This window comes from Tupaia chinensis, unplaced genomic scaffold (genome assembly GCF_000334495.1).
Source record: "Tupaia chinensis unplaced genomic scaffold, TupChi_1.0 Scaffold000477_1, whole genome shotgun sequence".
In the NCBI taxonomy this organism is placed as follows: Eukaryota; Metazoa; Chordata; class Mammalia; order Scandentia; family Tupaiidae; genus Tupaia; species Tupaia belangeri.
The window spans coordinates 2,040,500-2,056,302 of record NW_006159986.1 but is presented as its reverse complement, the minus strand read 5'-3'; the positions used below and the strand labels follow the sequence as shown (position 1 = coordinate 2,056,302).

Below are 15,803 nucleotides of genomic sequence, written 5' to 3'. Positions count from 1 at the left end.
CGATTTCCTTCTATCTTTGTGATTAACTGTGATGCACATCACATCCTGGTTTAATGCCTATTCAATAATGAAAGTGTTTTCTTTCTCTACTACTTTTGTGTGATAGGATAGGATTTCAGAATTGGGAAAAGTTTTTGTTCTTTTGCTGAATTTCTCTCAATGATGTGATTGTTTCAGGTGGTAAGAAGAACAACTGTGTTAGTGAACACGAATGTATGCAGATGACAGCAAGAACTAAATGGCCTTCCTAGTCACAACCACGTAAGGCCTCCCCAAATCAGGAGTAAAGGTGGGAGACCCAATGGGGGGAACTTAATACACATCCTTTTACAGAATGGGAGCTCAAAATAACGATCAGTATGTTATAGAATAATAAAGCAATATCTGTCTTATCTGCCTGAGTGCACCACCCACAGCACGGACCGCTTGCCAGTGTCTAACTGTGGGACTCAACTTCATACACCTGTACTAAAAACCCATTTCCTCTGGGTGAAGAATGAGAGAGAGGGCTCGGTCTTGATGGCACACCCTGCTAAGATCCTGCTACTCAGCAGCTGAGGCCACATAGGAGACCCGAGTTCAATTTCTGACCCAGCCTAAACAGGCCAGGCATGGTGGCACACACCTTAGTGCTAGCAAATGGGAGGCTGGGAAAGGAGGATTAGACATGAGGTTCTGTCAAGAATCAAACTCAGGGCCAGCAGATGGTGTGGTGGTTCAGGCTCTGGAACCCCACATAGCCAACTGCAGGTTGCGTCCCAGACCTGATGGCTTGAAAATCACTCTAGGTGCATGTATGTGTGTACCCAAGATCCCTGGAAGAGAGTGGAGGAGAAGAGATTGTGGCATCGCTGTCCCCTCTCACTTTTCCTCTCTGTCTCTCTGGCCAGCACACTCACCCTATGGCAAAAGCCCCTTAAAAAAATCAGTCAATATCTGTCTTCTCATTTAAAAAAAGAAAGAAAAGAATGAGAGGAAAAATTATTCGAAGGACACTTACATTTGCAACAGCGGTTCTCAATTTTTGCAACTTATTAGACTCACCCGGGAAATGTTTTTAAATTCTGATGCCCAGGCCACATCCTAAGCTAATTATTGGGTTGTTGGCAAAGACAAAAACAAAACAACAACAACAAAAAAGAAAACAAAAACAAAGACAGAAAAAAAATTTAAAAAGAAAATCAGAGAAATGTGTTATGATTTTTCCAACAACCCAATAAATCAGAATCTCTGGGAAAGGCATGCGTTCACCACTGAATTCACCCAAGGGATTTCAATGTGCAGACATACAGCCATCTCATAGATGCTCCAGAGCTGGGATCCTCAGCCACAACATTTTGGCAGCTGTGGGATGTGTTATAATGAACTTGTTTATACTAATAAAGTACAGCATTATTCAACTTTTTTAAAAGGTTTTTGCCATAGGGTACACGCACTCACCAGAAAGAGACAGCAGTGAGAGGGAAAGTGAGACATCACTCCCTCCCCCAATTGGGGGCGGCCACACTGCAACCCTTCTCTTCCATCCTTCTCTTGGGATTTGGGGCATGCACGCATCCATGCCCAGCATGATTTTTCAAGCCTGCTAATCTGGGACTCAAACTGCAGCTGGCCACATAAGAGTCCAGTACCTTAACTACTATGCCACCTGCTGGCCGCCTTAATTCAACTTATTTATTTTCCAATAGCTAAAGTAGATTGATGATCATCTCTGTAAGAATGACACCTTTGCTTATTTACATTCTGTTGCGATTTCTGAAGCACAAGAGAGCAGGTGTAACTATATCTAATGCACAGAATTTCATGGGCCCCACAATTTTATATATGCTACAGCCTTTAGTGAGCTATTGTAACTGATTTTTAAAATAAAAAGACAGTGGAGACCAGCAGTTGGCATAATGGCTATGTCGCTGGACTACCATGTAGTCAACTGTGATTCAAGTCCCAGACCTGGTGGCTTAAACTCACACTGGACGCATGTGCATGCATGCCCAAGATCCCGAGAGGAGAATGGAGGCAAAGGGATTGTGGAGTGACCATCCCCCCCGGGGGAGGCGATTTCTTGCTTTCTGTCTGTCTTTCTCTCTCTGTCTTTCTGAAGAGCTCATGTGCCCTATAGCAAAAATCTCTCCAAATAAAATAAAATAAAAGACAGTGTTTTTAAAAAGTAAAGTAGCAATATTTTCCCTTTAAAAATGAAATCCGAGATCTTGAAATACTTAACTTCACTACTCACATACTGGTAGATTACCTTCCTAAATACTTACTCTCCTCCCTAAAGAAAGCAGCACTATTCCTTTAACCAAGTATGCACATGGAGTGCTGCAGGCATGGAACTCTCATCTGAATGAGCCAATGGGGCTCAAACGGTAAAGCTGCACTGTCCATTCCTGGAGCCACTGGCTACATGGCTATCAGGCACCTTAAATGGGGCTTGTCCAAATGGGGATGGGCCATATGTATACAGTACACTTTGGATTTCAAAGATAATATCAAAATAATGAAAGATATCTCATTAATATTTTATATTGATTACTGTTATTTTGGATATATCAGGTTTGATAATATATGTTAAAATTCATTTCACCTGGGTAAGCCTCATGGCCAGTATTTAAGAGAGCCAGGTCCCAGATCCCATATGGCCAACTGTATGGTTTGAATCCCAGCCCCAGTGGCTTGAAAAACATGCCAAGCACATGTGTGTGCATGCAAGCCCAAAATCCCAACAGATGGAGGAATGGTAGAGAAGGGATTGTGGCCTGACCATGCCCCATTGAGGGTTGCTGTCTCTGTCTCCCTCTCTCCTCTGTTTCTGTCTCTCTCTGGTGGGTGCATGAACCCTCTGGCAAATTTAAGATAAGAGTAATTTCACCTTTCTCTGTTTAATTTTTTGATATGGCTGCCAGAAAGTTCAAAGTGACATGTGTGGTTTGCACTGTGGCTCATGTTATATTGTCGTTGGAGTGCCCTGCTTCAGAGTGTATAAGAAAGACCTGTTTAAAATGCAGATTGCTGGGCTTAGCAGATCATGTAATGGTTACATCGCTGGACTCCCACATGGTCAACTGCAGTTCAAGTCCTGGACCCGGAGGCTTGAAACTCATGACGGGCATGTGTGCGTGCATGTCCAAGATTCCAGGAAGGGAATGGAGGAAAAGGGATTGTTGTCTGTCCATTATGATTTCTTGCTTTCTGTCTCTCTGCCTTTCTCTGTCTCTCCAGCAAGGGCACGCACCCTATAGCAAAAATCTCTCTAAAAAAATAATAATAAAATGAAATGCAGATTGCCAGGGCAGTCCTCCATGGAATCTAGTTCAACTCTCTGTTTTGAGCAGAGGTTAGTTAGTAAGAGCTACCTAAACTAACAAGAGTTTAGTTCAGAGACAGTAGGTAGCATGGTGTTTGTTAAAGGCACTATATTCCCACATGGCTCATCACGGTTCAGATCCCAGATCTGATGGCTTAAAAATTACACTGGGTACATGTGTGTGCATGCCCAAAATCCCAAGAGGAGAATGAAGGAGAAGGGATTGCAACATAGCCATCCCCCCTGGGGGGAGGGGTGATTTCTCACTTTCTCTCTCTGCCTCTCTGGCAAGTGTATGCACCCTATGACAAAAACCTTATTAAAAAGAGAGAGAGAGAGAGAGAGAGAGAGAGAGAGGAAGAGAGAAAAAGAGGAAGGAAGGAAGGAAGGAAGGAAGGAAGGAAGGAAGGAAGGAAGGAAGGAAGGAAGGGAGGGAGGGAGGGAGGGAAGGAGAATCACTTTGGTTTAGACAATCACCAGTGAACCTCCTTAGAGCTATTGCATCAGGCTAACTTACAGGTCTCTGGCCAATCTGTAGACTGTGAAGTTGTGACTGGTAGGGAGAGTGGGAGGAGTTAAACAGCACACAGGAATGACCCAGAAGCTCTCCTCTCCACAGGTGCTGTGAGTGCACCAGCTTTGTTGGGAGAAGAGTGTGACAATGCCCCACACAGCCTAGCCTGGCCGGAAGTGAATTAACTCATACATCAAAAGAGCAAGATTCATGCAAAAGCCCTGCGAATACTAGAGGCAAGGTCTGACCACCCCAACTATGCTCTGGGTACAAATCAGCCAACCCACTCTCCAAATTGCAATAATGATAGATCTGTTCTCCAAAACATTTCCGACATGTCTAGCAACAAGCTGGCCAGATTGAACAAGGAATTTAAGTGGGGAAAGAGAGAATACAGAAGCAGATGGGGCAATAAAAGGAATACAGCCAAGCAATCCAAGTTTCAGTCTCAGCGAAGCCACATTATGCTTGACCTTGGGCAAGTTGCCTGAACCCCTTCAGCCTGTCTTCCAGTCATTACGGGTCACACAATGTCAGTGCGGGTGATGATTTGATGGAACAATGGATGCCGAGGTGCTTTTCTTAAGTTAGAAGAGCTGCACAAACGTTGCATTTCCAAGTGTGAGTTGTAATGAACTAGACAACTCAACTCATCTACTAATGAAGGAGCACTCCCACTATAAATCCTGCTTCACTGAATACACCCTCCACAGGCCACATGGCTCTATTTTTTCAGTCCCGTTAATACATTGGAAATATGAACTTGCCGTTCTCAGACTTAGTGTAGCACTTATCTCGAGCTATAGCATCATCTGTAATATGCTTACAGAAATCCACCTCAATACATCAAACTCTGCTATCGGCCAGCAGTCTGCCACGTATTGAGATATGACAGCATGCGTGTGAGAGAAATACTCATTCAGTCCTGTGGCTAATGACAACTGTCCACTTAATCTGACCATAAATTTCTCCAGTGACCATCAGAATATTTAAGGTTCACAACATATTCTAATGCTCTATCACAGAATTTCTGTTTCAAGAATCCAAATTTTAAAAAAATTGTGAAAGATCATTTTAACTAGCATATTTGGGGTCCATATTTATTTCCATGCAATATCTTAAGAAAACTAACTATAATTTCCTTTATGGTATACTCCATTCCTTTCCATAAAATAAGTAAACGTTCCCCCTGCAGTACTCAGTTTTACAGGGCACCAATGCAGGACATTTTTATTTTCCTTTCCTTCATGGAGTGTCTGACATTTCTACCACAGTCCACCAACAGTAGGAGCAAAGGGTTTACCATATATTTGCATAATTAATTGGAAACATCTTGGCAGCCAAAAAAGGAGCTCTGCATCTTTAAGGCTCCGTGGGGCTCTCAGCTCTGCTCTCAGCGACGACGCAGGCAGAGCAGGCTCTGCCGCAGCGACTCAGCCTATCGATAAGGTTCAGTTAGCCAAGGTGGAGGATGGGAAAAGAATGGAACTGTCCCAGCTACTCAATGAGATCAGGGCAAACTATGAAAAGCTCCTCACCAGAAATCAGATAGAGACGGTGCTCTCAACAAGGATCCAGGTAATGATTTCATACAGACAGGCACCTTCCAGGATAAGGAGACAATCCATGTCTACCCAATTCCTGTCCCGGCCTCTATGAGGTACAGTATTTCCTTTTCCATGCAGCATATACTGGGGAAGGAATTTAGGTTGTACTGCAATGTGACTGGGACGACAGGGGGAAATACTGTGATTAGCCTGTTAAATTGTCATTAAGTAAGTGTTGAGTGATGCATTCGACATTTATATGAATTATGAGGTTACTATCACTAATAAACACGGGGTCGACGTACAATAAAATGGTACACCCTAACCTCTTTTAGATATTCTTCAGGAAGGAACCATCTCCAATACCCTTCAAAGATATTGTGGAGTTATGCATAGAGATCATTGAAATAATAGCTTTAAAGCAAAGAGTTTTATAGTTAAGATCTATTGGCCTGCTCCCTTTCTGGAGATAAAACTGAGCAAAATGTTTCTAAAAGATTTCTAACATCAGTTTAATGACTTCGGTTTTATATAGATTGTTATAAATAGAAATCATCTGAGTCTGTGACTGTGGCATTCAGAAACAATGATATAAATTATGACAATCAAAATCACCCAAATTGATAGGCACTTTCCACTTAGATTATAGATTTCTGCTTTTGTACAATGAGAAATGTTTCCAATACGAAGCTTGCAATATTTCAGTATTCAAAAAAAAAAAAACAAAAGAGGACCAACTTAGATAAAGGCTAAAACCTCATTTTATAGACTCAGTTTTAAGTGATGATCACCTTTAGAAATTAGTTAAGGTCTCAGATCTTTAAATAAATTTCTAAACTAATATTTTAGAAACAAAGATTCAGACTCTTAGTGTTTTTCAAAAGTTTATCTATCATATCTGAGTTCAAGTTCTATTCCAAGCACCGAAATACAGCAAAAAGTTTACTTAAGAACATCATTGGAAGTGAAAATATTGCTAGGAAATCACAGGACTTTGTTCCATTATCATCTCATTTTCAGTAACATAAATTTCACCTCTGGGAAACATTTTTCAGACTTCATAAAGAATAACCAGTATTCTAGATCAAGCAAAGTCGCTGAAACATTTGATTCAAGTGTTGGAATAGTTTACTCACCTTTAAAAAGAGGAAGAAAAAAATTAATAGACTATAATTTCTGAAAATTATAAACCAAGTAAACACTTTATTTTTCAGTAGTAGAAATGCAAGTTTAGTTTACAAGTCACAATACTGACATGAATAAGTTGAAATGAAAAAGTAAAACTATAGAAAATTTTGTGTGATTTTTTAGCATAAAATCATATTTTTCCCAAATAATTCACAATGTCAGCTAGCATAAATTCAAGAAAGCCTGCTTATTTAATTATTACAAAATAAAGAAGCATAAGCTGTTTTGGCTACCGATTGCTGTGTAACAAACCACCCAAACCTTAGTGGACTGAAATAGCCATTCTATTCTCTCTCACAGTTCTGTGGGTTGACGGGGGTTAGTGGGAGTGGTTGTTCTGCTGCATGTTGGCAGGGAGCAATTGTCTGAGGGCACTACTGGGCTGGATCTCCAAGGTGGCTCACTCATGTGTTTGGCACTTTGGCAGGGGGTTTGCTGGAAGGCTGGCTCAGCTGGGACAAGTCTCTCATACTCTGTAGCCTCAGAGTCTCTCTCCATCTGGCCTGTCTATATGGTCCTTCCAACAGGGTATCCAAACGTCTTACTTGTTGGCCCAAGGCTCTCAAAAGCATAGGAGTAGTTTTCCACACTTTTCAGGCTAGTCCTGAATGGCACAGCATCATTTCGGCCAGGTTCAGCTGGTTAAAGTGAGAATTTAGTCAGCCCAGATTCAGTACGGAAGAGGACCACATGAGGACATGAATTTGGGAGGTGTGGTTTGTTGGGCACCATCTTGAGAATTGCTACCACACAAGCTTAGCTACCAGTTCCATACTTGAAATCCAAGAGGGCAGTGGAGATATTATATTTTCATATTCCCAAAATTATTTACATTCTCTATTGTAGTTCTGGTATGTCTTGCTTGCTGTGTGACTTTTCCAAGAGAACACTAAGAGAAGGTGACCAACAAACTTAAAGAAACATACCATTTTTCTCTAATACTTTAAACTGTATCCATAGACTTTCACTTATTCCAATGTTTCCTTTAAATATATATACATACGGTTGCGTGTGTGTGCATGCCTGGGATCCCGAGAGAAGAATGGAGGAGAAAGGACTACAGTGTGGCCATCCCCGAGAGGGGTGATTTCCCACTTTCTGTCTCTCTGTCTTTCTGGCAAGCACATGTACCCTTATAGCAAAAACCTCCCCCCCCCAAAATAATAATAATAGCTTTTTAAAATTTCAAACATATTTGTGTATGAACATTAAAAAGTTGTAATTTTTGCTTCAAAATGCAATCAATTCTGTACATTGCTCTTACTGTTCTTAGGGTCAAATACTGGTAACTGTCAACTGATAAATTCTGACATCATTGTTAAAATATTTAAAGCTGAATATAAAATATCTCACTTTTTTAGTTTATTTTTATTCATTTATTTCTTCTATGAGAGAGACAGGCACCCCTAACTGGGTCTTCACACCATGATCCACTCCTAGCCTCAGCCAGCCTAGATCACATACAGAGAGGCCTTGGGAAGAGTGAGAAATCATCCCTTGTGGGGACAGCCATGCTACAATCCAGTCTCCTCTCAGGATTTTGGGCATGCATGCATATGCACTTAGTGTGATTTTCAAGCCACTGGGTCATGGACTCTAACCACTGAGTCAACCATGTGTGAGCCCAGCACCTTAACCACCACACCACCTGCTGGCCCTGAAAACAATTTTTAAATATGTCATTTTTGTAATTGCTCCACATACTCAAAATTAATGTCTTCTAAAAACATCAATTTTTAAAAAGTTAACTCAACAGTGAGTGTTCTTAATACATGCCTTTTAAAAAAAAAAATCTACTGAAAGGCATTTGCACTCTCCAGAGAGAAACAGAAAGAGAAGAAAAGTGATAAAGCACCCTTTCTGAGAGATAGTCATGCCTCTAATCCCTTCTCCTCCATTTCTGCTTTTGGGATTTGGGGCACAGTCAGCACATGTGCCCATTGTTTTCTCCAAGCCACTAGACATGGGACTCCAACTGCTCAGTCAGCCACGTGGGATCTAGCCGCCTTAACCACCAGCCACCAGCTGGCCCACAGAATTCCATTTCAAAGCCCTAGTGCCTATAATAACTAAAAAATAACTAAAGGAATATTCTTTCCAGCAGTATTTAACCCCTGTCCATACACCCAGTCCCAGAATCGATCAATTTTGGATATATTATATATCTACTACCTATCTATATAAAGATGTTATCTATTATTTATGTATAGGTACCTATCTAGAGATAGATAGATTATAGATACAGATATTAATCTGCTTCGATAAAGCAGCCTATAAGAACACATCAGAGAAACAGTAGCTAATTTTCATTCTTCTTTTTTAATGATTCATAAATAATGGAAAGTTAAGAATCAGAGATCACAAATTTATGTTCTACAAACTATTTCTTTTTGTTAAAATAGATTATTTTCCATATTTCATAGTTTGTCATATTTGAAGGGACTTTGGACATCATTTAGCCCTGGAAAAACCTGAGGCTGTGACTTGCTCACATAATTAATTAGTCACTAAGCACTAGGACACATATTTTTATTCTCACGATTTAAAAAATTAATTTTTATACAACCTTTCTGTCATTTATTTTAAACAGCTTCTATTCCAGAACTGTTTTTGTCTATTGTTGTTGTTGGTTCTCTTCTAGCTAGAAGAAGACTTAAGCAAAAAAATGGACAAAGATGAAGAGGCTTTAAAGGCAGCTCAAGCAGAACTCAAGGAAGCCCGACGCCAGTGGCACCACCTGCAAGTGGAAATCGAGTCTCTCCATGCTGTGGTGAGGACCCTGACCGTAAAGGCCCACTGAGACCACAGATGCTACTTGATTAAGAGAGAGAAAGGAATAGCACTCATTACTTTACAGGGAGAAACTGAAATCAGGGCCACCAAAGTCTGCCCAATTCTAGTTCCTTTAATTACCTGCCCCTGCGCCCTCCCTCCTGGCAGTGGCTGATAGGGACTCACTCAAGGTTTAGTTCACACCCATAAAAATGAAGTCACACTTGCTTATCACCCTGATGTTCTGTGGTTGCTGAAGTGGGAAAAGAGAGCATTTATTATCTACAGCCTTAACAGTGGGGAGTCTTCCACATCACTGAGACTTCTAATAGAAAGGTATTCAAGCACTTTCCTAAAATGCCTTTTATAAGCAGTCTGCTCTAGTTTTTATATTTGACATACTATATTTTCAATATTTTTTAAAAAATCAGGTCCCAGGGGCCAGCAGGTGGCACAGTGGTTAAGGCACTGAATTCTCACACAGCCAACAGTCCTGAACCTAACAGCTTAAAAATCATGCTCTGTGTGTGTGTGTGTGTGTGTGTGTGTGTGTGTGTGTGTATGTGTGTGTGCATGCCCAAAGTACTGAGAGGAGACCAGAAGAGAAGGGACTGAGGAGTGGCCATCTCCTGGTGGGTGATTTCTCTCTTTCCCCCTCTCTGTCTCTCCCTGGCAAGCACATGCACCCTATGGCAAAAAACCTAAAAATAAATAAATAAATAGAAATTAGGCCACAGCTGGTGGAGCAGTTGGTAACATACTGAACTGCAGGTTAGAAGCCTCACAGCCAATGGCAGTTCAGATCTCCTGCTCAGTTGATCTGAAACCACTAGGGGCACACATATGCCAAGATTCTGACAAGCTGGGAGGGCTGGAGAAAGGGGATCACAGTGTGATGAGACCCTGACATGGGTGGTTCATTCTCTCTCTCTCTCTCTCTCTCTCACTCTCGCTCTTATATGCACATACAATATCATGAATTCAAAAAGTCATTCAACTTAACAAGTTAATCACACTGCAGAGAAGTTTTTTGCTATGGAAATTATCACAGAATTCTTCTGAAATATGGTAACTGCTCTCTCTCTCTCTCTCTCTCTCAATACATACACACACACACATATCTTGAAAATGTTGGATGACACACAAAGCTTAAGCAAATACCTCTTGCTTAATGAGATATAATTATCACAACAGTCTTTGTTTGGGGCCAGAGGGCATGTGCACTAGTCAGAAAAAGAGAGGAGAAAGAAAGAGAGAAAGCACCCCCAATGGCGCATGATTACAACACAATCTCATCTCCATTTCTCCATCCTATTGGGATTTGGAGCATGTATGCACAGATTCTAGGTGTTTTCCCAGTCCCTGGGGTGGGATTCAAACCTTGGTCAGCCATGTGGGATCTGGCTCCCCTTAACTACCAGGCTACTGGGCTAGCCCATATTGCAACTTTTTGAAAGAACTAACAGGACACAATAGAATAAAGGCATTGCAGGTCAGATTGAGGGACACATTTTGTCACTAATGAGGATCTGAACCAACAGGAGAGGGGTCTTGAAAACTCTCTGCACGCCAGTGAGCAGCATTACCAGATGCAGCTGCAAGACCTGGAGGCCGTGATTGAAGGACTGGAGAAGGAACTGCTGGAAGTAAGGCGTGGCATTGAAAAGCAGCTTCAAGAGCACGAGATGCTTCTCAATACGAAGATGAGGCTGGAACAAGAAATAGCCACTTACCGCCGCCTCCTAGAAAAGGAAGAAATCAGGTACCTAACTGCATGTAGTGCATGACAATGGGCTAGAAATACAGAGCCACCATGTCGTTGTTGATGCAGTCAAAGAAATTAAATCTAAAAAAGCTATTGTCACCATGGCATACTCACTGAGCTCCTACAGTAAGATGGGATTAGTAGGCACTGCAGAGAGTATGTGAAGGCCTGCTTCCAGCCTTCTAAAATTAGGAGCCCAATAGCCACAATCAGCTAGTACAAAGTCGGCCAGAACAAAATGCAAATGATGCTCCATCTCTACAAAAATGACCATTTTTAGCTTTCTCACTTTCCTTACCATTTATATCATTTAGGATGAGTCCTTGCCTCCTATGGACCATCCACAAAAAAGCTTAGAAAATTTACGTATCACCACAACCCCTCCTCTCAATTCCCCTCATCATACATCAAACACGAAAATAATAATAATAATATGATTATATAACCATGGAAAGCAATATTTTTCTGAGTTATGATTTAATAGATTTCCAGATGTCCTGATAAATAAAAGATATCAAAAGAAATTTGTATTAATTCCCACAATATCATAATCACTTATAAGACTGTATAGCTTTTACCATGGCATGACTTCCAATTCTTCCCATTCCCATAAAATGAAACTTTTATTCTAGCTTGTTTCTGAATTCTGAGTCCTCTATAAAATTTGATGCAAGAACTTTTTACCCTATAATAAGTCTTGATGTTTACTAACTCTTTGAAAAGCATAAAGTGAACTCAAATTATACCACTTACTAGCTGAGTGACCTTGGGCAAGTTACTTAAGCTCGCTATACCTCTGGGGTTTTTTAATCTGTAAAATGGGAATACTACTTCATGGGATTGCTGTGAGAATTAAATAAGTTGTTTTTAAGGTGCTTAACACAATATCTGGCACATTGTAGACACTATATAATATATATATAGAGAGATAGACAGATGTATGTATGTATATATATATATATGTATATATGTAACTATATTTATAGTTAAGCAAAATATTTTATATCTGAATATATGTAACTATATGTATAGTAAAGCAAAATAAATGGTTGTAAATTCTTTTTAACTCCTAACCATTCAAGATGTTGCTAAATCAGTCTTTGGGGATAGCAAGTGGCATAGTGGTTAATTCACTGGGCTCCCCCCAGGCCAACCGTGGTCGAGTTCCAAACCCAGAGACTTGAAACGCACGCCGGGCACATACCTACTTCCTCTAATTTAAGAAGGAAAATGTTTCTTAAAAAAAGAAAAGAAAAGCAAGAAGAGTTTCTAGTGTCTTTGAAGTATCCTGGGCACTTGAATCACAACTCTCAATCACACGTTCTCCCGCTGCCTAACGTGGCTCCTGGATTTGATAGTTTTGTACATTTCTTTACAGTAACACGTGTGTATTCCTAAACGAAGTGTGAAACTGTTTTGCATATTATTTAAACCTTTGTGAACTGCAGCTTACTTTGCTTTCTCATTCAATGTTATGCTTGAGAGAGTCATCCATAAAATATGGCGTAGCCTTTGCTTTGTATTTTCACCACTAGATAACATTTCCATGACAGGACTATATAATTTATCCATTTCCTTAATTGTTTTAGTATTTGCTAATACAGTGTTGTTCTATAATGTAATTCTTTCCAATTTCAGATATTATGGTTGTATCCAAGGTGGGAAAAAAGACCAAAAACCCACCACGAGTAGAGTTGGTTTTGTTTTACCTTCAGGTGAGTTTCTGATATAAATTAACTTGAAAACCGAAGTGCCATTTACAGAGATTATAAGGAAATAAGAGTAGCAAAAAGAAAAAGTGATATTTGAATAAATGTTGGACTTCTAATTTGACTGTGAACAGTACTTCAATGTTGTAATTTAATATATCATAAATATCATTTTTTCAGCTATTATAAATGAAATATCTTTTTCAACAAAAGTCCCACAAAGGTATGAGAATGAAAAAGTGGAAACAGTGACCAAACAGGCGATATTAAATGGAAATGTTGTAAAGGAGAGCACTGAGGCTCATGGCACTATCCAGTAAGTCAAATAATTCTGACAGAAATAATCATAAATGTATGTAAAGAAGTTAAATTCAATTGTGTAATTCTAGTAACTACTCTTCTACATCTGAATGCTTCACTATATAGTCTTAATTTTTTTTTTTTTTTTGGAGAGGTTTTCGCTCCAGACAGACAGAGAGAGACAGAGAGACAGAAAGCGAGAAATCACCCCCCAGGGGGGATGGTCACGCCACAATCCCTTCTCCTCCATTCTCCTCTCGGGATCTTGGGCACGCACTCACACGCGCCCGGCGTGAGTTCTAAGCCACCGGGTCCGGGACGCGAACCGTGGTCGACTACATGGGAGTCCAGTGACATAGCCATTACGCTAACTGCTGGTTCCCTATAGTTTTAATATTTTGTGATTTTTTTTTCTGGTTTTTGCCACAGGGTGCCTGCGTGCAATGGAGAAAGAGAGAGACAATGAGAAGGGAAGTGAGAAATCTCTCCAGGGGGAATGGCCACACTGCAGTCCCTTTTTCTGCATTTTCCTCCTGGGATTTTAAGCACGCACGCGCGCGCGCGCACACACACACACACACACACACACACACACTCACCCAGTGTGATTTTTCAAGCCACCAGGTCTAGGACTCAAACTGCATAGTCAGCTGTGTGGGAGTCTAGTGCCTTTACCTCCATGCCACTTGCTGGCCTCAATATACTGTGATTTTATTTATTTACTTTATTTTTATTTTTTGGAGAGGTTTTTGCTATAGGGCACGTGTGCTCGCCAGAAAGAGAGAGACAGAAAGTGAGGAATCACCCCCCAGGGGGGATGGCCACTCCGCAATCCCTTCTCCTCCATTCTCCTCTCAGGATCTTGGGATCCACACACACATGCCCAGCATGAGTTTAAGCCACCTGTCTAGGATTCAAACTGCAGTTGACTACATGGGAGTCCAGTGACATAGCCATTATGACAACTGCTGGTCCCAATATATTGTGATTTTTAATATGACATGAATACACACACACACACACACACATACACACACACACACTCAGATGAAAGACTATTCAATCATTAATTTGGTTTTTTCCTTAAAAATACATCCAAAACATGAGAATTTCATAGAAATTTCACAAAATTCTTTAGATATTATATGACTTTTAAAATATGTAAATGATAGATTCCACAAACTACAAATAATACAAATTTCTTGGTTTCTTTTTCATAGATATAGAATATTTATTACATATTTTAATATACCCATACTTCTTAATATCAAAAGTTTTGTTTGTTTGTTTTCATTTCAGGACAGAGAAAGTGGATGAAGTTATTAAAGAATGGGAAGGTTCCTTCTTTAAAGATAATCCTAAATTAAGGAAAAAATCTGTTTCTCTTCGATTTGATCTTCATCTAGCAGCCACTGATGAAGGATGTTTACAGACTAAGCAAGATAATCTACCAGATATAGAAGTCAGGCTTATCATGAGACGATCATGCAGTATCCCTTCTATCAAACCTCCAGCAACAGCTAATTAATCCAAAGATAGTATTTGACCTGACTTGAAAATTACGTTAGGATGGACCAAGGTGGGTTGTGCTCACCCCCTTCTGTCCCCAAATGTAAGTTATTAAGTACGTATGGAAAATGTTACAATCAACGTGTGATTCTCTTCAGTAAAAAGAAAAAACAGTACTATGGGACAAAGTTTTTCTGAATCCAATTAGGATATATTTTTTTGGAAAGGGAGAGCTTAAAAAATAGAATCAATAATTCAGTATGGTTTCTATTTTATTTATTCTCCAAATGGTCTTTTCCCTTGAAATTTATCAGGGACAGTCAGCATTAAGCTGGTTTAGTTAAGTCTATAATTTCCCTCAGTAGCTGAATACTCCAAGAAAAAAATAGATCACCTGAATATGACCGTTTTAAGATCACACAGTTATTCATTATTCCATAACTGGTTAAAGCTAAAAAGTTTGTTCTACTTAAAAAAGAAAGCAATTCTAAATGATTTTTTTAAAGAAAGACTCACTATTCACTTAACCAGGAATTTTGCCTTTGAGACAATCATTTGTACACTAAGAAAAATAAGAAGAGTTCTTTTCCATGAGCAGTTCTGAGCAAACTAGAGAACATACCCCAATGCTAAACTGATAATTAAGTAAAATTAAGTTAATCTACATCTGAAAGTTTTTCTGTAATCAGTATCTAATTTCCAGAAGAGTTACTTCAATTAAAGAACTTTAAAGATTGTATCTTGCCTGCGCACACACACAAAAAGAATCAGAGACCAGATACACAAACAAAAAATGAAAAGCAAGTCGAAAAGGTAGTTACTCAGACAGAATGATCCAACCTCTTACCCAATTTTTCCACTTATAAAGTTAAAAGTGATTAGAGTGTTTGCTATCAGTCTTAGGTAAACTACTATATGAAATATTATAAATATTTCTTGCAATCATTTGTGTGAACTAGGATAACTGTATCGTTATCTAAGCTAAGAGCACTTGCAGGATTTGTTTTTAAATTGTTTGAACTGTAATAAATATGGATAGAAAATATATCTGTGAATAAGTGAAGTATTGATGCAAAGTTTTTAGAACAACCTAATTTGTTTAATACAGGTATATTTATTTTAAGACCTGAAATAATAAGTACCTGTTTTAAAATGTTAGAAATTTATAGGCTATTAATTTTCTTCCTAAGCA

General features: G+C 39.6%; 1 protein-coding gene across 1 annotated transcript; it reads left to right on the top strand.

Annotated features, from left to right (window-relative positions):
* The first annotated feature begins 5,238 nt into the window (after nucleotides 1–5,238).
* On the top strand, nucleotides 5,239–15,591 carry KRT222 (keratin 222). Its single transcript, XM_006155943.1, has 6 exons — nucleotides 5,239–5,399; nucleotides 9,198–9,326; nucleotides 10,870–11,090; nucleotides 12,732–12,808; nucleotides 12,983–13,118; nucleotides 14,402–15,591. Exons 1-6 carry the CDS (start codon nucleotides 5,304–5,306, stop codon nucleotides 14,628–14,630), a joined length of 888 nt encoding a protein of 295 aa, XP_006156005.1. The 5' UTR covers nucleotides 5,239–5,303; the 3' UTR covers nucleotides 14,631–15,591.
* The last annotated feature ends 212 nt before the right edge of the window (nucleotides 15,592–15,803 follow it).

Coding starts and splice junctions, on each gene's coding strand:
- KRT222 (XM_006155943.1), top strand. CDS start 5,304: ATGGAACTGTCCCAGCTACTCAATGAGATCAGGGCAAACTATGAAAAG. Junction 5,400..9,197: donor TGCTCTCAACAAGGATCCAG/GTAATGATTTCA, acceptor GTTCTCTTCTAG/CTAGAAGAAGACTTAAGCAA. Junction 9,327..10,869: donor TCGAGTCTCTCCATGCTGTG/GTGAGGACCCTG, acceptor CTGAACCAACAG/GAGAGGGGTCTTGAAAACTC.